This window comes from Pseudorasbora parva, chromosome 3 (genome assembly GCF_024679245.1).
Source record: "Pseudorasbora parva isolate DD20220531a chromosome 3, ASM2467924v1, whole genome shotgun sequence".
Lineage (NCBI taxonomy): Eukaryota > Metazoa > Chordata > Actinopteri > Cypriniformes > Gobionidae > Pseudorasbora > Pseudorasbora parva.
In genome coordinates, this window is record NC_090174.1 from 1,775,023 (window position 1) to 1,801,774 (window position 26,752).

At 41.8% G+C, this 26,752-nt stretch overlaps 1 protein-coding gene across 1 annotated transcript in view; it reads left to right on the plus strand.

The window, feature by feature from the left end:
• Nucleotides 1–26,752, plus strand: part of eng (endoglin) — an 83,945-nt gene that overhangs the window by 19,125 nt on the left and 38,068 nt on the right. The window contains exons 3-6 of the mRNA XM_067440387.1: nucleotides 3,076–3,330; nucleotides 3,457–3,900; nucleotides 4,092–4,492; nucleotides 21,532–21,648. Of these exons, the coding sequence (XP_067296488.1) occupies nucleotides 3,076–3,330; nucleotides 3,457–3,900; nucleotides 4,092–4,492; nucleotides 21,532–21,648 (1,217 nt within the window). The remainder of the gene's footprint in view (nucleotides 1–3,075; nucleotides 3,331–3,456; nucleotides 3,901–4,091; nucleotides 4,493–21,531; nucleotides 21,649–26,752) is intronic.

A 26,752-nucleotide genomic window follows, 5' to 3' on the forward strand; every position in this document is an offset into this window, starting at 1 on the left:
CATCAGAGATGAAATTATTCTCATTCAAGATTACAAGGAACATGGATTTTAAAATGATACAGATGTTTTTACTGGAAAACAAGGCAGTGTTGGGGGTAACTCGTTACAAGTAACTCGAGTTACATAATCAGATTACTTTTTCAAGTAACTAGTAAAGTAATGTATTAATTTTTAAATTTACAGCAACCTTTGTTTTCCCATTTCTTGACTGACCGCTCTCCTGTCCCCATGTTGAGATAAAGTCGTTGTGCGTAAACATGATGGTTATTGTAGTTCTAGGCTAACTGTGAGCTTGCATTTACTAATCTCATTTGCACAAAAACAAAAACCATTAAGTACTCCTCAAAATTAATAAAATATGTGAAATGCAAAATCAGAATACTATGCGAACCTCCAATAATGAAATGTTAAATAAATCAAATATCTGTATGCATTCAATCTCACTTTATTGACCGATGTCTTGCTGCTGACCTTTAATGATTCAGTTAAACTATATGCAAAAAATACTTTAGATTGTTTTTATTGGTGAAGTAAGTGCTACCTGAGGATTATTATCTACTTTTGGTGTGAAAGTGTCTTTTTAAATTTGCTCAAAAATATAACTTTTTTGTTATATATATATAAATAAAAAAAACAGGTGATTTTTTTTTCTTAAAAAGTAACTAAGTAACCTAATTAGTTACTTTTTAAGGGAGTAACGCAAAAGTAATGTAACGCATTCATTTTCTTAAAAAGTAACTAAGTAACGTAGTTAGTTACTTTTTAGGGAGTAACGCAAAAGTAATGTAACGCATTACTTTTGTTAAAAAGTTATTAAGTAACGTAATTAGTTACTTTTTAAGGGTGTAACACAAAAGTAATGTAACATTACTTTTATTAAAAAGTAACTAAGTAATGTAATTAGTTACTTTTTAAGGGTGTAATTAGTCACATTATTGTAATGCATTACATTTCAAAGTAACTTTAACACTGGTTAAGAATATGTTGTGTATTTTCAGTGTTTACCCATTCAATCTGTGCTTACATCCTTGATAAGCCCCGACTTAGACAAAGACAAATCCTGGCCTGCCGCCATCATCAGCTGGACGTCTAAACATGGCATTTCCTGTTGTCCGTACAGTTCCTGTATTTCCTCACACTCTGCCCTAAAAAAGCAAACCGTGTTGTGTTTACCTGTCGTTATAGACACACACATACACTAGCATTGCTGAAAGAGTCTCTTCTGCTCAGCAAAGCTGCATTTATTTGATTTGATTTTCATGTATTATTATAATTTATTACACGGCTCTGTGAAATTCTTGATTCTGATTGGTCAATCGTGCATTCCAGCGGTATGTTATTCCCAGATAACACACACCGCTCATCCGGGTACTACGAGTTATCCTGACCGGATCTACTTCTGTGCTTAACGCTGGCGCCATCTTGTGGCTTAAACAGCCGTGGGTTACAATGGAAGACTTCAAGGCAGGTTTCCTTTATAAAGTTTTAAATATGGATATTTTTCTGACACAAACGCATCGATTGGAATCAGAAGGCTCTATTAACCCATCGGAGTCGTGTGGAGCACGTTATTTGACGGACAGCTGCATTTAATGGACTTCAGAAACAGCTCCAACTACTGCTGGGATTAACGTTAGCCTGGACTTTTTAAATATAACTCTGATTGTATTTGTCTGACAGAAGAATGTCATAAACACCTATAATGACCTGAGGGAGAGTAAATCATAGGCTTGGTTTCATTTTTGGGTGAACTAACCCTTTCAGCATTCATTCTCAACATTTAGCAGCAATAGATAAAGGCTTAAAGCAGGTTGGAACTGTTCTTCTTCGCGGAAGCTTTGCGTAAGAGCTAATAAAATATTTCATCTCAAGACAATATTTAGTGTGTAATTTATTTGAGACTAGTAGCCGTGTAATAAGCGGGATAATGTCCACCCAGCCGGTTGTTATCGCAGAATAAACCCCTTCAGAGTGACGCTCCGCTTCGCCTCGGGGTCCTGATCACTCGTCGGGGTTTATTCTGAGATAACAACCGGCTGGGTGGACATTATCCCTTACGTAAGTCTGTTCTCTATGTCAATATATAGTAAAGTGTGATTTATTCCTGTGATGAAAGCTGAATTTATCATCATTACCAGTGTTGGGGAAAGTTACTTTGAAAAGAAATGTGTTACAATATTGCATTACTCCCTTAAAAAGTAACTAATTGAGTTACTTAGTTACTTTTTAAGAAAAGTAATGTGTTACATTACTTTTGTGTTACATTTTCTCACCTTTTTATCACAAAAAAGTTCTATTTTTGTGCAAATGTAAAGACTTCTTCACACCAAAATTAAAATAATAAACCTCAGGCCGAGGTTTAACGTACAGTAGAGGGCGCCGCTCAAACAAACCTTTCAACAAACCCTAATTTTTGCTTTTGGTTTAACTGACTCATCGAAAGATAGCAGCAAAACATTGGTCAATAAATGTAGATTAAATGCATACAAGTTTTTTATTATTTTTATTATTGGACGTTTGAAGAGTATTCCGATTTTGCATTTGATGGATTTTATTCATTTTGAGGAGTACTTCATCTTTATTGTGCAAGTGAGATGAATAAATGCTCACATTTAGTCTAGAACTAAAATAACCTGTTTCGAACATTGCCATCTTTGTGGAGACATTTTGTCCTCATAATGTATATATATATTACTTTGTTTAAATGCATTTATTCAAATGATTTCTGTTCATTGTGAAAAATAAGGACTTATTCACCCTAATGAGCAATAATTAGAATGAGATTGAAAGAAATTAGATTTGATAATAGATATATAAAAATGATTGTCATATATTTAAAACAGATTTAGTTTATTAGTGCTGTTATGTTTCATTCGTGCATGACTGACACATATGCATCACATTAAAACTGTAAGCCAAAAGCATGGACATCTCAGATGAGTTTAGGTCTGAGCGTTAGAGTTGATGGAGCTCCTGACGCGGGTCCTCCAGAGGAACGGCGTGATTTATGAGCTGCTGCCGGGATATTTTCCCCAGGGCTGCAGATGATTTCAATAACTCTTTCCTTCTCTTTAGACTCCGATGAGATGTGTAAGCTGGAGGATGTTCCTGGAAACAGCAACGATTGGATCGTCCTGCAGGAAGCGTCTCTGGGATGCTGGGCGGACTTCAGCATCGAGGGCAACGGGACAGAAGTCCACATCCTCAACCTGCTCTTCTCACCTGTGAGTCGGCTTTCAGTTCACTGTGTGCTTCATGGATCTCAGACCAGTTCAGAGCAGCTCAAACCGGTTCAGACCAGTTCAGAGCAGCTCAAACCGGTTCAGACAAGTTAAAACCAGTTCAGACCAGTGGAGACCAGTTCAGACCAGCTCAAACCGGTTCAGACCAGTTGAGAGCAGCTCAAACCGGTTCAGACAAGTTAAAACCAGTTCAGACCAGTTAAAACCGGTTCAGACAAGTTCAGACCAGTTCAAACCAGTGGAGACCAGTTCAGACCAGCTCAAACCAGTGGAGACCTGTTCAGACCAGTTCAAACCAGTGGAGACCAGTTCAGACCAGCTCAAACCAGTGGAGACCAGTTCAGACTAGTTCAAACCAGTGGAGACCAGTTCAGACCAGCTCAAACCAGTGGAGACCAGTTCAGACTAGTTCAAACCAGTGGAGACCAGTTCAGACTAGTTCAAACCAGTGGAGACCAGTTCAGACCAGCTCAAACCAGTGGAGACCAGTTCAGACTAGTTCAAACCAGTGGAGACCAGTTCAGACCAGCTCAAACCAGTGGAGACCAGTTCAGACTAGTTCAAACCAGTGGAGACCAGTTCAGACTAGTTCAAACCAGTGGAGACCAGTTCAGACCAGCTCAAACCAGTGGAGACCAGTTCAGACTAGTTCAAACCAGTGGAGACCAGCTCAAACCTGTTCAGACCATTTAAAACCGGTTCACACCAGTTCAAACCAGTTCAGACAAGTTCAAACCAGTTCAGACAAGTTCAAACCAGTTCAGTCCAGCTCAAACCAGTTCAGACCAGCTTAAGCCAATTCAAACCCACTCAGACCAGCTTAAACCTGCTCAGGCCAGTTCTAAGCAGCTCAGACCAGCTCAGGCCAGTTTAAAACAGCTCAGACCAATTCAGACCAACTCAGGCCAGTTCAAACCAGATCAGACCAGTTCAGAACAGCTCAAACCAGGTCAGGCCAGTTTAAAGCTAGCTCAGGCCAGCTCAAACCAGTTCAGACCAGCTCAGACCAGCTCAGGCCAGTTCAAACCAGCTCAGACCAGCTCAAACCAGCTCAGGCCAGTTTAAAACAGCTTAGACCAGTTCAGACCAACTCAGGCCAGTTCAAACCAGATCAGACCAGTTCAGAACAGCTCAAACCAGTTCAGACCAGCTCAGACCAGCTCAGGCCAGTTCAGAACAGCTCAAACCAGTTCAGACAAGCTCAAACCAGTTCAGACCAGCTCAGACCAGCTCAGGCCAGCTCAAACCAGGTCAGGCCAGTTTAAAACTAGCTCAGGCCAGCTCAAACCAGCTCAGACTAGCATGAAGTGCTTCAGCGCTGTGCTGATTTAGTGACACTTTAGCACACTTAGAGCACTTATTACGTAAATAATATACTTAAGTGTGAACTGAAAATTAAAATGTACTTTAGTTTAAATTTATATTATTATTTATTTATATTCATTTAAGAGCATTTTTGACCCAGTTGAATAGAACATAGAACAGAAGTACATGTTTATATGTAATGTATTGTGTTTAAAGGTGTCATGAACTGGCTTCTTTCCCCCTTAGAGGTCAACTAATGATGTTTGTGTGGTTTTTACATTCAGAAACATCATAACTAATAAGTAATAGTCTATTTTCTACACTGGTTTTGATGGGCGTGTCACTGGAGACTTGGAAGGAAACGCCCACGGCTAGGATTGGCTAAGATTTGCATATTTAATGAGCTCAGCTGTTAGATCACATGAGGGAGGGATTGTTTTGAAAGCGGCACCGGAATGATTCTCTCACAGGGCTCGCTAAACGTCTTTATCAAACACAATGATTTATTTCTCATCCACCCGCGATTGATTGGAATATTATTTCTCTATTACATGGGCTGCACAATCTTTGGATTAGACATGTGCCGATTTTCGATAATGCGATTTATCACGATAATGAATATGCACGATATTGTTATCGTGGGCACTTTAAAATATCGTAAATAATCATTTATTAACTATTTATAAATTTTTTATAATGCACTCAAGAATACTTTGCCCATCAACCGTATAAATGCTTAACACCGCTGTATTCTGCGTCAAAGGGACACGCGCTCAGATCTCTTAGCTGTCCATCGTATATTCGATGATGACACTTGCTCCAGGGATGGAGGGAAGGGGGTAGGGTGGGGGGGAGGGTTTCAGCGACATTGCCGCTGGTGCCACTTCTCGTGGGCGTTGAGTCCAATCCTTGAGCCACACACTCTTCCGCAGATGGAGCAAGGGAAACCAGACACCAGGGGGGTACCAGCCGCCCGCTGGTGTCTCTTGATGCGTCTCTCGGATCGTCTGTCTTGGTTTTTTTGGTGTATTTGAAAGACTGCAGTGGCACAGGTGAATAAACAAGCCCAACGTGCGTTTGCACATGACTAAACCGGTGAAGGACACGCGCTGCTGAAGTGCCGCTCAGTGACAGCAGAGGGCGCTGATGAACTGCAGAATGCAGCGGTTACCCCGGAAACCCGCAAACAAACAAAAAACGCGTGTAGTTTTTAAAACAGCCATTCGTTTGTGTAATCTCAATGTTGTTCATCACAGCACCAAATACTTAATACTTAAAGACTTAATAGGCTATTTATTTTCAAATTTAAACATTTTTATGTTTCAATCTGGACTACAACATACCCTAATGATTAGAACTGTTCTTATTATGTGTTATTGTTCAGTAAAACTTTGAGACATATATGACTTCATTAGTTAACATTTTAATTCATTATTACCAAACTGACAATGAAAAATACTTATAAAGAATTAATTATTCTATGTTAATTTCTTAGTTACTGTTTAATAACATTCAAATCAAAATCAAAATAACTTTTTTAATGGACCTAAGATAAAACGAACAATGATCAGTATTTCTTAACTAACATTACCAAAAACATTATACTTTCTGTACCAAATGTAGCTGTTGCTCAATCTTAGTGAATGCATTAAATAATGAGACCGTATTGTAATTTGTTAGCCTACCTGTTGTTCTTTATAGCCTAATTCTTTTGCACTTTAATCTGTTTGAAAATTGTACTTTTACAGCTCTGAAAAATATCAAGAGACCACATAACATTGATTTCTCAAAGAGGGGTCTCTTAATTTTTTTTCCAGAGCTGTATATATTTTTGGTGCATTATTGTATTTAAACATTCAGTTATTTTTGTTCTTACAAAATAGTTCTTAAAGCTGTTATAATATGGCAACACTTTTTTTTGCAACTTATTTCAATATCGTGATAATATCGTATATCGTGATAAAACTTCATCAATTAATCGCAGCATGAAAAATTGATATCGGCACATGCCTACTGTGGATTTAACCGCGAACACACACACACACACACACACACACACACACACACACACACACACACACACACACACACACACACACACACACACACACACACACACACACACACACACACACGTTGGTCTATGTGGTTTACAGGGACTCTCCATAGACCCTTTTACAGCCCACGTGATCAAAGAGTTGCGCGCGCAGTTTGGCAACGGAAGTGGTGTTGTTCCCCAGTGGTTCTAACGTGTGAGCAACTCCGAAAGTTTATCAAAACGGTTTCCCAGCATCAAAATGTCTGGCTGTTGCGTTTTCGTTTGCACTAATCGCTATTCCACCAATGGGCTTAAGTTTTATAGGACTCCGACAGGATCACGGCCGTTTCAGAAGAACCGGCAGTACCTGTGGCTGCAGGCGATTAAATGCATTGATTAGAACGAGGACATAAAAATGCTCGCATAAAAGAAAAGTCATTTGTAAAACATTTACTGCACTTGAAACTTAATGCTTTATAATAAACCTCCCAACATTGGCTGCCACTGGTGTGTATAATGTACCCCCACCACCAGATTATCATATCAATAATCACAGTACTTATCAATTTCATTTGTAATGATTTTATTAATAGTTTAATTGCAAAATAACCATCTGAGAAAGCAAACATAGTTGCTATTAAAGTACTAAAGCATTACAAAATTAAACTTTAAACAGAAGTGTGTCGACACGAATCAATAACAACATAAAATGTAAGGAAATGGATAAATGTACGTCTGTGTGAAGAATAAGAATAAATGTAGAAAATTGTATTGGACATTCTGTACATGCCCACAGACAACGCATTCATAAGCATCCAGTGATTTATATGCTTGTCTCGGGTGAACACGCTCGGTTCCTCAACTAAATACGTATAAATCCGACCACTATATCTGGCCATCTGTTAACGTCTTCTCTCCACTCCACTATAGTACACGGATCTGGTAGCCGAATACCATTTGATAAAGTCAACTTTTTAAAATAACTTTCTCGGTTTGTGTTGCTTAATCCGCTCACGTAGCTTGACATGCTGCTGATTCTCGCCACAGTTTGTTGCCAAAATGCGCGCGCATACGTTGCTACGTCATCATTGTATACAAACAGTAAAAGGGTCCATAGGCGTAATGGTTTTTATACCGTACAAACCGTATTTTCTATCCCCTTACACTGCCCCTAAACTTACCCATCACACACACACACACACACACACACACTGCCCCTAAACCTACCCATCACAGGAAACATTCTGCATCTTTACTTTCTCATAAAAACTCCTCCTGTGTGATTTATAAGCCTTTTGTAAAGTGGGGCCATGGGGTAATGTCCTCATATTTCACCCTCTCCTGTAATACCTGTGTCATACCCATGCCATTATACACATTTGTGTCCTTATATGTCACAAAAACATGCCCACACACAAGCACACACACACACAGAGCGGCAGGTCAAGGGAGGAGTGGTGTGTGTGTGTGTGTGGGGTGGGCGGAGCTTCAGGCTTCATTGATGTCACTGTCTGGGCCACTGGAGCCGACCCGGGTCGAGAGCAGAGCTGAAGAATAACGGGAAGCTGTTATGCATCAGCAAAGCCCTGAAAAAAAGAGAAAAACTGCTCTTGAGAAAAAAAAAATTGCAAAAGGAAAACAATTGTATCTTGAAAGTACAGGAACAAAAATAGCAGGGGCGAGTGATCAGGCAGCGCGGTGGACATTGTTTGACCCAAACGGAGTGAGGTGGACAGCGATGGATTATGGGAGGTCTGCGTTTCTGTAAACACCATTGAGGATTGCTGCAAATTATTAACATGGCTGGATTGTTTCCTTCAGCACGCAGTTCCAATATTAAATATAGAAGCAGACACGGAAACCAAACTGAAGCCGTGAAAACACGACAGAGATTCACACTCTCTGACGCTTCTCCTAAAACACACACACATACACACACACACACACACACACACACACACACACACACACACACACACACACACACACACACATGTTGGTCTATGTGGTTTACAGGGACTCTCCATAGGCGTAATGGTTTTTATACTGTACAAACCGTATTTTCTATCCCCTTACACTGCCCCTAAACCTACCCATCACACACACACACACACACTGCCCCTAAACCTACCCATCACACACACACACACACACACACTGCCCCTGCCCCTAAACCTATCCATCACAGGAAACATTCTGCATTTTTACTTTTTCAAAAAAACATCTTTTAGTATGTTTTTAAGGCCATTTGAATTATGAGGACATTTGATACATCCTCATAAACCACATTTATAGAGTAATACCAGTGTAATACCCATGTAGTTATACAAATTTGTGTCCTCATAAACCACATAAACAGGCTCACACACACACACACACACACACACACACACACACACACACACACACACACACACACACACACACACACACACACACACACACACACACACACACACACACACTCCACAGAGATTAAAACTTTGTTTGACCAAGAATCATGCACAATTACAGTGGAAGATCTTCTCTATCACTTATTTCACACCAGACAGGAAGTAAACAAATAGAACACCCTAGCAACCAAGCAATGCCCTAGCAACCACCTCGATTTCACTCAAATCCATCACTTATATCACTTAGAACATTCATGGCGTTTACACACACGGACATGTCCTTCTTACGGTACTTTAGTATTTTTTTGGGAGGATCTGTACTTTACTTGAGTTTTTATATTTCTGTCAACTTTTAATTTTACTCCGATACGTTTCCCCAAAGCATTTTTGTTACTTATAACAAAATAAATTCAGAAGACTGCAAGCAAACCTGCGCAAACATTTCGTTTTCCAATACAGTACATGTTTTCCTATCATTATAAAGTAATTCATCTGTTGACTATTAATGCCATCAAGACTGAGAGGATGCTAACATTAGGACCTCAAACGGTTAAAATAATGTGACAAAAACACGCAAGTCTGACCCAAAGGTTTAATGTCATGTTTGTTACCATCTATTTCCATTATTTAATATCCATCTGGACGCTTTAATGCCGTCGTAATTCAGCGAAGTGGCGTATTAGAAGCTATGACATGAGAAATCAAACTGTATCCTTACAGAAACAAATCAGAAACTCGCTTGATTTCAGTTTTTTATCATTACCGTTACATATTTTGGTTAAATAACCATCAAGTGTTCTAAAGTAGAAGCAAATAAAGTGTGAAATATACATACACTCACCTAAGGATTATTAGGAGCACACACTAATACTGTGTTTGACCCCCTTTCTCCTTCAGAACTGCCTTAATTCTACGTGGCATTGATTCAACAAGCTGCTGAAAGCATTCTTTAGAAATGTTGGCCCATATTGATAGGAGAGCATCTTGCAGTTGATGGAGATTTGTGGGATTCACATCCAGGGCACGAAGCTCCCGTTCCACCACATCCCAAAGATGCTCTATTGGGTTGAGATCTGGGGACTGTGGCGGCCATTTTAGTACAGTCAACTCATTGTCACGTTCAAGAAACCAATTTGAAATGATTGGAGCTTTGTGACATGGTGCATTATCCTGCTGGAAGTAGCCATCAGAGGATGGGGACATGGTGGTCATAAAGGGATGGACATGGTCAGAAACAATGCTCAGGTAGGCCGTGGCATTTAAACGATGCCCAATTGGCACTAAGGGGCCTAAAGTGTGCCAAGAAAACATCCCCCACACCATTACACCACCACCACCAGCCTGCACAGTGGGAACAAGGCATGATGGATCCATGTTCTCATTCTGTTTACGCCAAATTCTGACTCTACCATCTGAATGTCTCAACAGAAATCGAGACTCGATCAGACCAGGCAACATTTTTCCAGTCTTTAACTGTCCAATTTTGGTGAGCTTGTGCAAATTGTAGCCCCTCTTCCCTATTTGTAGTGGAGATGAGTGGCACCCGGTGGGGTCTTCTGCTGTTGTAGCCCATCCGCCTCAAGGTTGTGTGTGTTGTGGCTTCACAAATGCTTTGCTGCATACCTCGGTTGTAACGAGTGGTTATTTCAGTCAAAGTTGCTCTTCTATCAGCTTGAATCAGTCGGCCCATTCTCCTCTGACCTCGAGCATCAACAAGGCATTTTCTTCCACAGGACTGCTGCATACTGGATGCTCTTCCCTTTTCACACCATTCTTTGTAAACCCTAGAAATGGTTGTGTGTGAAAATCCCAGTAACTGAGCAGATTGTGAAATACTCAGACCGGCCCGTCTGGCACCAACAACCATGCCACGCTCAAAATTGCTTTCTTTGTCATTCTGACATTCAGTTTGGAGTTCAGGAGATTGTCTTGATCAGGACCACACCCCTAAATGCACTGAAGAACTGGCATGTGATTGGTTGAGTAGATAATTGCATTAATGAGAAATTGAACAGGTGTTCCTAATAATCGTTTAGGGGAGTGTATACTGTGTCTAATTTCAATGCTATGACTTTATGTCTGAAGATGGCCATCTTTAAACATTTACATTTAAACTAGGGCTGTCAATTGATTAAACTATTTAATCATGATTAATTGCATGATTGCCATGAGTTAACTCGCGATTAATCGCAATTTAATCACACATTTTTAGCAATTGTAAATGTATCTTAAATTACGTTTAAATTAGGTTTTTAATAGCCTACTCTAATCAACATGGGTATGGACCCATGTTGATTAGAGTAGGCTATTAAATGCAAATGTACATTTATTATTAGTGAATCCATACTTATTCAATAATAATAACGCGTTATTAACGCGTTAACTTTGACAGCCCTAATTTAAACATTTATATGAAATGGTAACATTTTACAAGAGTCAATATTACCTAAGCTTTATTAAAACATTTTAAAGTCGTCTCTTACATTAGGTACGGTACTATGAATTAACATGAATGATCAAGGTATAATTCATATATTCATATTTTTATATTTAAAACCTACAATAAACAGTTTACCAACAGAGATAAATCTGAACACTATCTTGCTGCTTGCTGAACAATTTTTTAATGTTTTTGTTGATCCTTTTGTATTTTGCATTTACTTGTACTTTTACTTTCAATTACTTTTAACTTTTACCAAAGTCATTTTCTTGCAAGATATCTTTTACTCAAGTATGGCTTTTGAGTACTTTACACATCACTGCCTGACGGCCACAACAGACGCCTGTGTGTGTGTGTGTGTGTGTGTGTGTGTGTGTGTGTGTGTGTGTGAGAGAGAGTCGAGCTCAGCTGCTGCCGAGAGCTTTGATTACCTCAGCGGTGGGATGGCGTGGCGTAGAGCTCTTTGTGGACCTGTGCGAATCCTGCTGGAAACACTGCATGCTGCCGACCCATCCAGTCAATAAAAGCCTTAAAGGAGCTCAGATGATTGACAGGTCCACAGATTATGATCCGAGAGCTTCACTTTTAACTGCACATCCGTCTTAATTATCAGGTTGAGTTTCTCTGAAGTGTTCAAAGCTCATTTGAAGCCAACATGTGCCTCCTATCAAAGCACACTCTTTAGGGCGACTAGCTCTGAAACCCTATTAGAATTTCCAAGGATCAGCATTCTCCACTTAAAAGTATCGGCGGACCAAACGGTAAGTCATAGAGACTTGAAACTTTGAGGGATGGTAGTACTCACACCGTCTACAACTGCACCAATGCTCGCCCAAATCAGCCTGACGGGGGCGCTACAGCGCTCAAAAGTACGCAATAGCTCATAAGTCCTAAACCGTTTGTTGCAAGCTCAAGTGTCTTATAATCTCTGCAATTATCCAGCTGTGATCCTTTCAAAGAGTCTTTGTCGTCTCGTGCATTAGGACGATATAGACACGCATCCTCTTCCAGATCCATAACCTCTTTAGTAGATGTGAAATTCGTAATTGTTGTCCTGATGGTAGAAATGGGGATTTTCAGTGCTTTGGCTAATTTCCTTCAGCCACTTTGTGTTTTGTGAAGCTCAACAGTCTTCTGTATTCTGTGGTTTTCCTCATTGTGATGATGATTAAGGAAATTTGGCCTTTGTGTTTCCTCATATTTATACTCCTGTGGAACAGGAAGTCATAGCTGGCCAATTTCATGCTCCAAGTCACCCTGGTGTGCTAAAAATGTCAATATGAATGGAGAAATACTTCAGAGATATTTTACTAAAAAATTCTAGGGATGTCAATAGTTGTGGAAAAAACATTTAATTCAAAATATGATTTCCCCCCCAATTTCAAATATTTTGCATCAATAAAAAGTTATATTTTTGCTTTTTAAAAAAAAATAAAACATGAAAAGAATAAGCAACGCATTCATATTTACAGCAGTCTTTAATCATTTGAGTCTTACCAGATTCTCGTACATTTCATTTGTAATAGAGTCTGGCCACTCTCCATTGACATGGGATTATTTCCGTGAAGGTGGGCACTCTTTAAAACTATTGGATCTGCTCTGAGCCGCTCTGGATCTGTCATAACCAATTGCTAACGTTTGGTCGTGACGAATGTCATGCGCCGTTCACCGCCTATTTCACACAAATCCGACAACATAAATGTGCACGTATGCAGGCCACCTCAGCGAGAAACCCCTAAAACTCGTGCATTCGGATTGTGATTTATTCACGCCACGGTGGACGGGAGAGTTTTGTGATCGGGAACGCACCGCTCACGTAGTCCGTAGCATGATAGCTTGGTATGATAATAAATGCTGCTATAAATAACGGACCAGTTCAAATGTTTACGTGCTTTTATTTTAATTTGCTTGAGCTGTGAAATATATTGCTCTTCTAAATACTTGCCAGCATTTTAAAGAAATACAAGTCTAGAAATGCATCCAAATAACAGCAAAGCAACCGTACGGTGCTCTGCAGGGGTCAAAAATGATTACAAACAGTGAATTTTGAAGTTATATATTTTAGAAAACTCAGAGATGTGGATTCGGACAGCAATTAAATTCCCACACGACCTTGGTGTTTGTCAAAAGCAGTATGTAACTTGGCCGGCGATTTTTACGTGGGAAACGGACGGCAATAAAATCACTGACTAGCGGCTGTAATGATGACAATACCTTCCGACGCCATGAGAAACAATTACTGTCAGAATAGTGCTTCAGCAACTTCTTCACCACTTCGGGGCTTTAACTTCTGGATATTCAGCAGCGGTGCCACAACGGAATGAATGGTTTCGTTCGCGTCTTTCTCCGCCGCCATTACTGAACTACAACTCAAACTAGCGCTCGACATCAACGTCATCGTTCTCAGCCACTCCCTCTGTTCGCTGATTGGACCGGTTAAAATTTGTTCGGAGAAAACCTAAGAATACACCGCAGTCCCAGACGGAGTACTGAGAGAAAATGAAAATTGAGCGGAAGTATGTAGGAGGGCAGAGCCAGCCTAAGCCTGATATGCTGGTGATTTGATTTTCGCCCTGCAGCTCAGTCTGGAAACCCGTACATTAATTTCTACTGCTTCTGTTACACTTTTGCGGGAACCAATCACAGACTGGCTTATCCAACTGGTGCGCTATTGGCGGGTTTAAAACGATGATGGATGGAGAAGCGATGGGTCGTTGCCCGTTGATCACGCCTCTTGTGATCTGATTGGTTGAAGGACTGTCCAATTGTGTTCAGAGTCATTTGAACTATGCCCGTTGATCACGCCTCTTGTGGTCTGATTGGTTGAAGGACTGTCCAATTGGGTTCAGAGTCATTTGAACTATGCCCGTTGATCACGCCTCTTGTGCGGTAGAAAATACAGATCAGACTCAACAGACCAATGTTCAATTTTAAAGTGAGCTGGTCTGGTGATAGTAGTTTACTCTTCTGACCACAGCCTGGGTTTGACTGGACTGCTGGGCTTCAGGTCAGTGTCCTGTTGAGAGTGTTTTTGTGCATTGCATCACATTTGACCGCAGGGTTGAGCTGTAATTAGCACATCATTTCCTGCACTCATGAATCTCCAGAGCTTGACGCTCCCATCATGCTCCACTTCAGGGCAGGTTGTCAGCGCTCGCTGGGTTTGGTTTCTCTAGAGATGAGGGTTCAGTGCGGGTCCCATCAATCACAGCTCTCTACTGGGAAACTCCAGCTGAGATGTGATGCTCGTGTTTTTTCAGTCAGATTTATGAAGTGTGTGTGTATGTGTGTGTGTGTGTGTGTGTGTGTGTGTGTGTGCTGTTAGTTTCTCACAAACAGTTTCTCATTGAATGGAGACCCGTTTTCAGATAAAGTTTTTTACATTTTCTCAGCTCTTCCCTTGTATAAAGAAATATAAAAATACCCTGTTGTTACACTTTTTTAACATAATCTTAAAAAAGTGCACTTTAATGTTGAATTTAAAGTTTTACTTCAGAGTACATGTCTTATTATTAAGTTGTAATAATCTTTTGTTGTGCTTTAAAAAAGTGTGCTCTCTTCTGACTGGCTGTGATTTTTGATTTGATGTGAGTGCAGTGCGCTTGCAGAGACTCCGCCCACACACTCTTCTGATTGGCTGTGAGTTTTGATTGATTTTTTTTTGCGAGTGCAGAGACTCCGCCCACATGCTTTTCTGATTGGCTGTGAGTTTTGATTGATTTTTTTGCGAGTGCAGAGACTCCGCCCACATGTTTTTCTGATTGGCTGCGAGTTTTGATCGATTTGATTGCGAGCGCGGTATGCTTGCAGAGGCTCCGCCCACACTTCCTTCTGATTGGCTGTGAGTTTTGATTGATTTTTTTTGCGAGTGCAGAGACTCCGCCCACTTGCTTTTCTGATTGGCTGCGAGTTTTGAAAGACAGTTCCTTCATTCTGAATTTTGCCCGGCTCAATGTTTTTTTTCTCTCCGACAAAGACTTTTCTTGTGTTGCCCTTTTTTTAAACAGGCCAGATTTATGAAGCGTGCATTATTAATGTCTCATAGCGTCTCCGTCTTGGTCAGGGAGGTCTTAAACTGCTGTAGGTCTCCTGGTGAGGTCTCTCAGTTTTAGGGCAGATTTGCAAAGTTTCTTTACCTCTGTGTTTGGAGGAAGCCTTTATACTTGCACTGACTTTAAGAATCTGTGTGGAAAGTTTCTTGGTGTTAAAGTTAGTGTTTATTATTGCGGATCTACTAAAGTAGGTGGTCCAAAGCAACAAGGTCATTACAGTCGATGTTAATCTTCTTTGCATGTGACTTTCATTAAGTCTTTAACATTGTAGATTAACTGGTGTTCTCCAGGGGGCAGTTTGTAGATTTCATTAACTCAGACTTCATTCCTGTGCTGTTCTGGTCTAGTGATGAGTAAAGTGTCGAGATTACGAGTAGATTTGCTCCCAGTCCGGGTTTGGATTAGCCTGACGTGGTCATCCTCAGCTCTAGTCAGAATATGAGTCTGATGCCCATTGGGCTGTGATTATGGGGCGTGTTTCAACCCAACCAGGAAAGACTTTGACTGGACAGAGCTACAACCAATCAGAGCGACGGAGCGACGTATTAGGTTAGTTGTCAAATGTCAACAGAGCTCAACTGCACTGTGTTGCCAAGTCTGCGGTTTTCCCCGCGGGTTGTTTTCTATGTCCGTGGGTTGAAGCGACCTCTATTATGTGATATATAGACCCATGAGTGTGAATTTTAGCAGCAACTTTGCCAAAATAACACACATTTTACCCCATAAAGCCATTTCTTTTACAGAGAACACCCCCGAGAAGCTATTGGGCTTGTTTTGGGCTATTATTTGGTGGGTTTTGTGATTGGCAATGATTTTTGATTGATTTGGTTGCGAATGCATTGAGCTTGTAGAGACTCCGCCCACACTCTCTTCTGATTGGCTGTGTTTTTTGATTCATTTGGTTGCGAATGCATTGAGCTTGTAGAGACTCCGCCCACACTCTCTTCTGATTGGCTGTGATTTTTGATTGATTTGGTTGCGAATGCATTGAGCTTGGAGAGACTCCGCCCACACTCTCTTCTGATTGGCTGTGATTTTTGATTGATTTGGTTGCGAATGCATTGAGCTTGTAGAGACTCCGCCCACACTCTCTTCTGATTGGCTGTGATTTTTGATTGATTTGGTTGCGAATGCATTGAGCTTGTAGAGACTCCGCCCACACTCTCTTCTGATTGGCTGTGATTTTTGATTGATTTGGTTGCGAGTGCATTGAGCTTGTAGAGACTCCGCCCACACTCTCTTCTGATTGGCTGTGATTTTTGATTGATTTGGTTGCAAGTGTAGTGAGCTTGTAGAGACTCCGCCCACACTCTCTTCTGATTGGCTGTGATTTTTTAATCATTTGGTTTGCGAATGCAGTGATCTTGTAGAGACTCCGCCTACACTCTCTTCTGATTGGCTGTGATTTTTGATTGATTTGGTTGCGAATGCATTGAGCTTGTAGAGACTCCGCCCACACTCTCTTCTGATTGGCTGTAATTTTTATTGGTTTTATTGCCTGTTACTGGAAACGTATCGTGTAGTGTCTTGTCAGGAGTCACGGCGGACCAGAAGCTGAACACAAGCTTCTCTGTTTATTCCTCCATGAAAGATTCATGGCTGAATTCATTCGGCTGAAGCGCCGGCAGCCGTCGACGTGTGCTGGGATTGGCCTTCTGCTCACCCTCACCTCTTGCTCTTTATAAAGTCTGTTTGGTATCACTTTAGTATGGGGAACACATATTCACTATTAACTATGACTTTTGCCTCAATAAACTCCTAATCTACTGCTTATTAATAGTTAGTAAGGTAGTTTTTGTAGCGTTTAAGTTTAGGTATTGGGTCAGATTAAGGGATGTAGAATAAGATCATGCAGAATAAGGCATTAATATGAGCTTTAGAAGTGCTAATAAACAGACAATATCCTAGTAATATGCATGATAATAAGCAACTAGTTAATAGTTAATAACTGAACCTTAAAATAAAGTACACAATTCACCAACCCTGCAGGCATGTGCATCTGTGATATCTTCCAGCGTCATGTTTTTATCAACAGTGTGCATTAATATTATTTTATTGTCATCTTGATGGTGTTAAACATGTTTGTCATTAACTTTGATGATGTAATTAACAATTTTGTGACGCATAATGAATAATATGAAAAAAAAAACCAGACGGGTCAGTCGAGTTACTGTCCGCTCACCAGCTCCTTGACACAAACTATTATCTCTTTTCCCAATACATTTTCATTTTCTCTCCATAACTCATCCTCCAATCTATCCCGAACTCACACGTGTGTAACGCTACAATTCAGCAAAGCATCATGGGAGAGACGCTGACAGATCAAGGTCAATTGTGCTTCTTCGGTGTCCCTGATGGATGCAGTGCTGTTAGCTGTGGGTTGACTTTGAATAGATTGATTGAACTGAAGAATCTGCATTGTGAAATGTAGAAACTAAAGAATGGCTTGTGTCATTGAAAGGGGTGATGAATTGAGAAATCAACTTTCCCTTGAGCTTTTGATATATAAATATATAAATATAAAAAATTCCTGTTAGTTTCAGAGCTGAAAACCTTGTTAGTCAAAGAAAAGCTTTTATAGACACCAGGCCCAGAAAACGGTCCTGTGCTTCTACTGACGTCAGTGCGCGACGAAACACGCCTCTACCGCGCATCTAATCCAGTAGCCCCGCCCACAGACTCGTCTAATCCAGTAGCCCCGCCCACAGACTCGTCTAATCCAGTAGCCCCGCCCACAGACTCGTCTAATCCAGTAGCCCCGCCCACCGACTCGTCTAATCCAGTAGCCCCGCCCACAGACTCATCTAATCCAGTAGCCCCGCCCACCGACTCGTCTAATCCAGTAGCCCCGCCCACAGACTCGTCTAATCCAGTAGCCCCGCCCACAGACTCGTCTAATCCAGTAGCCCCGCCCACAGACTCGTCTAATCCAGTAGCCCCGCCCACAGACTCGTCTAATCCAGTAGCCCCGCCCACCGACTCGTCTAATCCAGTAGCCCCGCCCACAGACTCATCTAATCCAGTAGCCCCGCCCACAGACTTGTCTAATCCAGTAGCCCCGCCCACAGACTCGTCTAATCCAGTAGCCCCGCCCACAGACTCGTCTAATCCAGTAGCCCCGCCCAAAGACTCGTCTAATCCAGTAGCCCCGCCCACCGACTCGTCTAATCCAGTAGCCCTGCCCACCGACTCGTCTAATCCAGTAGCTCCGCCCACAGACTCGTCTAATCCAGTAGCCCTACCCACCGACTCGCCTAATCCAGTAGCCCTACCCACCGACTCGCCTAATCCAGTAGCCCCGCCTACCGACTCGTCTAATCCAGTAGCCCCACCCACCGACTCGTCTAATCCAGTAGCCCTGCCCAGTAGCCCTGGCCACCGACTCATCTAATCCAGTAGCCCCGCCCACCGACTCATCTAATCCAGTAGCCATGCCCACGACTCATTTAATCCAGTAGCCCCGCCCACAGACTCGTCTAATCCAGTAGCCCTGCCCACCGACTCGCCTAATCCAGTAGCCCCGCCTACCGACTCGTCTAATCCAGTAGCCCCACCCACCGACTCGTCTAATCCAGTAGCCCTGCCCAGTAGCCCTGGCCACCGACTCATCTAATCCAGTAGCCCCGCCCACCGACTCATCTAATCCAGTAGCCATGCCCTCGACTCATTTAATCCAGTAGCCCCGCCCACAGACTCGTCTAATCCAGTAGCCCTGCCCACCGACTCGCCTAATCCAGTAGCCCCGCCCACCGACTCGTCTAATCCAGTAGCCCCACCCACCGACTCGTCTAATCCAGTAGCCCTGCCCACCGACTCATTTAATCCAGTAGCCCCGCCCACAGACTCATGGAGGGCTCATGCTAGCTGGTCAACAACAATAAACATCCCGAGGAAGATAGCCAGATACTGCGCTATTCCTGGTTGTGGAAGAACACAGTCGCTGCGTAAGCTTCCTTCGGATCCTAATATTAATCGCGGGTGGATGAGAAATAAATCATTGTGTTTGTTTGATAAAGACGTTTAGAGAGCCCTGTGAGAGAATCATTCCGGTGCCGCTTTCAAAACAATCCCTCCCTCATGTGAACTAACAGGGGAGCTGAGCTCATTAAATATGCTAATCTTATCCAACCCTAGCCGTGGGCGCTTCCTTCAAAGTCTCCAGTGACACGCCCATCAAAACCAGTGAAGAAAATAGACTATTACTTATCAGTTATGTTGTTTCTGAATGTAAAAACCACACAAACATCATTAGTTGACCTCAGACAACAGTATAAAAATATTTAAAAAGCCAGTTCATGACACCTTTAAAACAGCACTGAAGCATTAGAGGTGTTGATGGACTCGATCTCCTCATCTGTGTTTGATCATCTCTGAATCTGATCTGGATCTTTTGGCTCAAAATGTTGCTTTTTTTTACAAAGCTTACCCATAATCAAGTGTTGATAAAGGAATGCATGAAGCTAGAATATATATATATATATATAATATATATTATTTTTATATAGAATATATATATTATTTTTATTTTTTATTTTAAAGAAGAGGGTCAGCTTTTGTAATATATTGCATGCTCAGATATTCATAAAACCAAATATATGGGCTATTACATTTTTGTGAAAATTGTCAATTGGCGGTGGCTGTTTTTTTTATTTTTATTTTTTTAACGCTGGCAGGGAAAGAGTTAATATAGTTACACTGCAAAAAATGCTCTTCTTATTTAGTATTTTTGTCTTGTTTCCAGTCTAAATATCTAAAAATTCTTAAATCAAGATGCATTTACTATATAAGTAAAATTATATGAGATATTTTTTTTTGTTTTCTGGGGAAAAATATCTAAATGAAGAGAGTTTTTGCTTAAAACAGGCAAAATGATCTGCCAATAGGTTGAGAAAAATAATCTTGTTTCTGATTGGGACGGAAAGAAGATTTCAATCAGAAATCAGGTTATTTTTCTCACCCCATTGGCAGATCATTTTGCCTGTTTTAAGCAAAAACTCACTTCATTTAGATTTTATTTTTTAGAAAACAAGGAAATATATCATGTCATATTACTTATCTAGTAAATGCATCTTGATTTAAGGATAGTTAGACTAGAAACAAGACAAAATGACTAAGTAAGAAGAGCATTTTTTGCAGTGTGAGTACTGTAAAAGTGCATGTGCTGCATGATTTGGGACGCAGCTTTAGTTACGGCAGTAAAGCAGGAAGGTAAACCTCGGGCTGGAGCAGAGCAGCCACTGCAGCGCGTCTGAATGTCTGCAAAACAACAACGCCACTGCCAGACCAGCACAAATGTTTATGGTGCGTGATTTCTGCGCTTCCTAATCACAGGAAAAGTGCCTGTGGGAATTTCTGCCGCCTGGATCAGATTGTGTCTCATTTGCTGCAGTATATCGCCGCTCTGTGCAGTCTGCATGTCTTCATATCATCAGCTGGTGCACTGAAGAGAGAGAGAGAGATAGTGTGTGTGTGTGTGTGTGTGTGTGTGGGCATGTTTTTGTGACATAGGAGGACACAAATGTGTATAATGCCATGGGTATGACACAGGTATTACAGGAGAGGGTGAAATATGAGGACATTACCCATGGCCCCACTTTTCAAAAGGCTTATAAATCACACAGGAGGAGTTTTTATGAGAAAGTAAAAATGTGTGTGTGCGTGTGTGTGTGTGTGTGTGTGTGTGTGATGGGTAGGTTTAGGGGCAGTGTGTGTGTGTGTGTGTGTGTGTGTGTGTGTGTGTGTGTGTGTGTGTGTATGTGTGTGATGGGTAGGTTTAGGGGCAGTGTAAGGGGATAGAAAATACGGTTTGTACAGTAAAAAAACCATTACGCCTATGGAATGTCCCCATATGTCACAAAAACAAACGTGTGTGTGTGCGAGAGAGAGAGTGTGTGTTGCGTGTGTGTACATATTTATTCAAGCGGATTTCTTTTGACCTTGAAATGCATTTGACACTTGTTTATTCCGTGACAGAAACAATCATCCAATTTTTGATTACATATTTTCAGTTGGTTTACTGATATTTTGTCAGAGATATTAAACCGTTCTTGTGTTTCCACAGAAAGCGTTCCCAGTCTTCTCCCTCAACGTGACCACGATGAACCCGTCATTGTTGATCCTCTCCTCAGACACAGACATCCAGATCCTGCTTTATAACAGCTCCGCTGTGAAGATATTCGTGAGTGCCTTCAAACTGTTGTGAATAAAAATAAGCGATGTTACACTGCAAAAAATGCTCTTCTTACTTAGTATTTTTGTCTTGTTTCCAGTCTAAATATCTAAAAATTCTTAAATCAAGATGCATTTACTAGACAAGTAAAACGACATAAGATATCTTTTCTTTTTTGGGGGGGAAAAAAATCTAAATTAAGTGAGTTTTTTCTTAAAACAGGCAAAATGATCCGCCAATGATGTGAGAAAAATGTTGTTTCTGATTGAAATCTTGTTTCCGAACAGAAATAAGATTATTTTTCTCACCCCATTGGCAGATTATTTTGCTTGCTTTAAACAAAAACTTACTTCATTTAGATTTTTCCCCCCAGAAAACAAGCAAACATGTCATTTTACTTAAGAATTTTTAGATATTTGGACTAAAAACGAGAAAACAAATACTAAATAAAAAGAGCATTTTTTGCAGTGTGTACATTTTGCTGACGATCTGCCAGCACAAAGGCGCTTACACACGTCTTTATATTTAACATTGGAGCTAATGGGCCGCCGCGTGGGATCCGCTGGCAGGTGTCTGACAATAAAACCAGCTCCAGCTGCGCTTTCAGCTCTGATTCTGAGGCAATTAGCCCAGTTTGTTTAGCCTGTGACCCCATGAGAGTTAGCAAACACACTGCACTAGTGTAGAATATGCATGTGCCAGAGCACTCGAAACAAAACATTTGTTTTCTTCAGTCTGTTCTCTCCACTGCCAAACCTTGTTAACCTTTATTAGATTGCTGTGGAACAAAGCACACTGGAATTACAGTGCAAAACGAAAGGGAGCGAATGTTTATTTCCGTGCAAGGAGGGAAAATTCAGCTCCTCCCCCAATGAGACTGAATTCTGATAAATATTACAGATGTGGAGTTTTATGACAATCACGACTGGCTCACTCAAACTAGAGATGGGGACTTGAGTTTGAGGCTCGTCCTAGAAAGACTTCAGACTCGAATTGAGACTCGTCCTCGAAAGACTTCAGACTCGAATTGAGACTCGTCCTCGAAAGACTTCAGATTCGAATTGAGACTCGTCCTCGAAAGACTTCAGACTCGACTTGAGGCTCGTCCTCAAAAGACTTCAGACTCGACTTGAGGCTCCTCCTCAAAAGACTTCAGACTCTACTTGAGACTCGTCCTCGAAGCACTTCAGACTCGACTTGAGGCTCGTCCTCGAAAGACTTGAGACTCGACTTGAGACTCGTCCTCGAAAGACTTCAGACTCGACTTGAGGCTCGTCCTCGAAAGACTTCAGACTCGACTTGAGGCTCCTCCTCGAAAGACTTCAGTCTCGACTTGAGGCTCGTCCTCGAAAGACTTCAGACTCGACTTGAGGCTCGTCCTCGAAAGACTTTAGACTCGACTTGAGGCTCGTCCTCGAAAGACTTCAGACTCGACTTGAGGCTCGTCCTCGAAAGACTTCAGACTCGACTTGAGACTCGTCCTCGAAAGACTTCAGACTCGACTTGAGACTCGTCCTCAAAAGACTTCAGACTCGACTTGAGGCTCGTCCTCGAAAGACTTCAGACTCGACTTGAGACTTGTCCTCGAAAGACTTCAGACTCGACTTGAGACTCGTCTTCAAAAGACTTCAGACTCAGCTTGTGGCTCGTCCTAGAAAGACTTCAGACTCAGCTTGTGGCTCGTCCTAGAAAGACTTCCGAGTCGACTTGAGACTCGTCCTCAAAAGACTTCAGACTCGACTTGAGACTTGTCCTCGAAACACTTCAGACTCGACTTGAGACTCGACTTGAGACTCGTCCTCGAAGCACTTCAGACTCGACTTGAGACTCGTCCTCGAAAGACTTCAGACTCGACTTGAGACTCGTCCTCGAAAGACTTCAGACTCGACTTGAGACTCGTCCTCGAAACACTTCAGACTCGACTTGAGACTTGTCCTCGAAACACTTCAAACTCCATTTGAGGCTCGTCCTTGAAAGACTTCAAACTCCATTTGAGGCTCGTCCTTGAAAGACTTCAAACTCCATTTGAGGCTCGTCCTTGAAAGACTTCAAACTCCACTTGAGAGTCGTCCTCGAAAGACTTCAGACTCGACTTGAGACTTGTCCTCGAAACACTTCAAACTCGATTTGAGGCTCGTCCTTGAAAGACTTCAAACTCCATTTGAGGCTCGTCCTCGAAACACTTCAAACTCCATTTGAGGCTCGTCCTTGAAAGACTTCAAACTCCATTTGAGGCTCGTCCTTGAAAGACTTCAAACTCCATTTGAGGCTCGTCCTTGAAAGACTTCAAACTCCACTTGAGAGTCATCCTCGAAAGACTTCAGACTCGACTTGAGACTCGTCCTCGAAACACTTCAGACTCGACTTGAGACTCGACTTGAGACTCGTCCTCGAAAGACTTCAGACTTGACTTGAGACTCGTCCTCGAAAGACTTCAAACTCGACTTGAGACTCGTCCTCGAAACACTTCAGACTCGACTTAAGACTTGTCCTCGAAACACTTCAAACTCCACTTGAGGCTCGTCCTTGAAAGACTTCAAACTCCACTTGAGACTCGTCCTCGAAAGACTTCAGACTCGACTTGAGACTCGTCCTCGAAAGACTTGAGACTCGACTTGAGACTCGTCCTCGAAAGACTTCAGACTCGACTTGAGACTTGTCTTCGAAACACTTCAAACTCCATTTGAGGCTCGTCCTTGAAAGACTTCAAACTCCACTTGAGAGTCGTCCTTGAAAGACTTCAGACTCGACTTGAGACTCGTCCTCGAAACACTTCAGACTCGACTTGAGACTTGACTTGAGACTCGTCCTCGAAAGACTTCAAACTCCACTTGAGACTCGTCCTCGAAAGACTTGAGTCTCAACTTGAGGCTCGTCCTTGAAAGACTTCAGACTCGACTTGAGACTCGTCCTCGAAAGACTTGAGTCTCAACTTGAGGCTCGTACTCGAAACACTTCAGACTTCAGACAAAGTGAAATACCCACTGGGTGGCGTTAAAAGCTTTGTTCTTTTCCGGAACAGATTTTGTCACGTTGGTTTTTTAACGTACACCAATCATGAGTTGAACATTAGTAAAAAATGTATTCATCCTTTATAAAGTTTTAATAAGCAGTTTATAAAGCTATAAAATCGACTTGAGACTTGTCCTCGAAACACTTCAAACTCCATTTGAGGCTCGTCCTTGAAAGACTTCAAACTCCATTTGAGGCTCGTCCTTGAAAGACTTCAAACTCCATTTGAGGCTCGTCCTTGAAAGACTTCAAACTCCACTTGAGAGTCGTCCTCGAAAGACTTCAGACTCGACTTGAGACTTGTCCTCGAAACACTTCAAACTCGATTTGAGGCTCGTCCTTGAAAAACTTCAAACTCCATTTGAGGCTCGTCCTTGAAAGACTTCAAACTCCATTTGAGGCTCGTCCTTGAAAGACTTCAAACTCCATTTGAGGCTCGTCCTTGAAAGACTTCAAACTCCACTTGAGAGACGTCCTCGAAAGACTTCAGACTCGACTTGAGACTCGTCCTCGAAACACTTCAGACTCGACTTGAGACTCGACTTGAGACTCGTCCTCGAAAGACTTCAGACTTGACTTGAGACTCGTCCTCGAAACACTTCAGACTCGACTTAAGACTTGACTTGAGACTCGTCCTCGAAAGACTTCAAACTCGACTTGAGACTCGTCCTCGAAACACTTCAGACTCGACTTAAGACTTGTCCTCGAAACACTTCAAACTCCACTTGAGGCTCGTCCTTGAAAGACTTCAAACTCCACTTGAGAGTCGTCCTCGAAAGACTTCAGACTCGACTTGAGACTTGTCCTCGAAACACTTCAAACTCCACTTGAGGCTCGTCCTTGAAAGAATTCAAATTCCACTTGAGACTCGTCCTCGAAAGACTTGAGACTCCACTTGAGACTCGTCCTCGAAAGACTTCAGACTCGACTTGAGACTCGTCCTCGAAAGACTTGAGACTCGACTTGAGACTCGTCCTCGAAACACTTCAGACTCGACTTGAGACTTGTCCTCGAAACACTTCAAACTCCATTTGAGGCTCGTCCTTGAAAGACTTCAAACTCCACTTGAGAGTCGTCCTTGAAAGTCTTCAGACTCGACTTGAGACTCGTCCTCGAAACACTTCAGACTCGACTTAAGACTTGACTTGAGACTCGTCCTCGAAAGACTTCAAACTCGACTTGAGACTCGTCCTCGAAACACTTCAGACTCGACTTAAGACTTGTCCTCGAAACACTTCAAACTCCACTTGAGGCTCGTCCTTGAAAGACTTCAAACTCCACTTGAGAGTCGTCCTCGAAAGACTTCAGACTCGACTTGAGACTTGTCCTCGAAACACTTCAAACTCCACTTGAGGCTCGTCCTTGAAAGACTTCAAATTCCACTTGAGACTCGTCTTCGAAAGACTTGAGACTCGACTTGAGACTCGTCCTCGAAAGACTTCAGACTCGACTTGAGACTCGTCCTCGAAAGACTTGAGACTCGACTTGAGACTCGTCCTCGAAAGACTTCAGACTCGACTTGAGACTTGTCCTCGAAACACTTCAAACTCCATTTGAGGCTCGTCCTTGAAAGACTTCAAACTCCACTTGAGAGTCGTCCTTGAAAGACTTCAGACTCGACTTGAGACTCGTCCTCGAAACACTTCAGACTCGACTTAAGACTTGACTTGAGACTCGTCCTCGAAAGACTTCAAACTCCACTTGAGACTCGTCCTCGAAAGACTTGAGTCTCAACTTGAGGCTCGTCCTCGAAAGACTTCAGACTCGACTTGAGACTCGTCCTCGAAAGACTTGAGTCTCAACTTGAGGCTCGTACTCGAAACACTTCAGACTTCAGACAAAGTGAAATACCCACTGGGTGGCGTTAAAAGCTTTGTTCTTTTCCGGAACAGATTTTGTCACGTTGGTTTTTTAACGTACACCAATCATGAGTTGAACATTAGTAAAAAATGTATTCATCCTTTATAAAGTTTTAATAAGCAGTTTATAAAGCTATAAAATCTGTATTCTTGATTTTATAAGCACATATATAATGTGTTTAATACAACACTCACTGTGTGTGTGTGTGTGTGTTTGTGTGTGTGTGTGTGTGTCATTATAC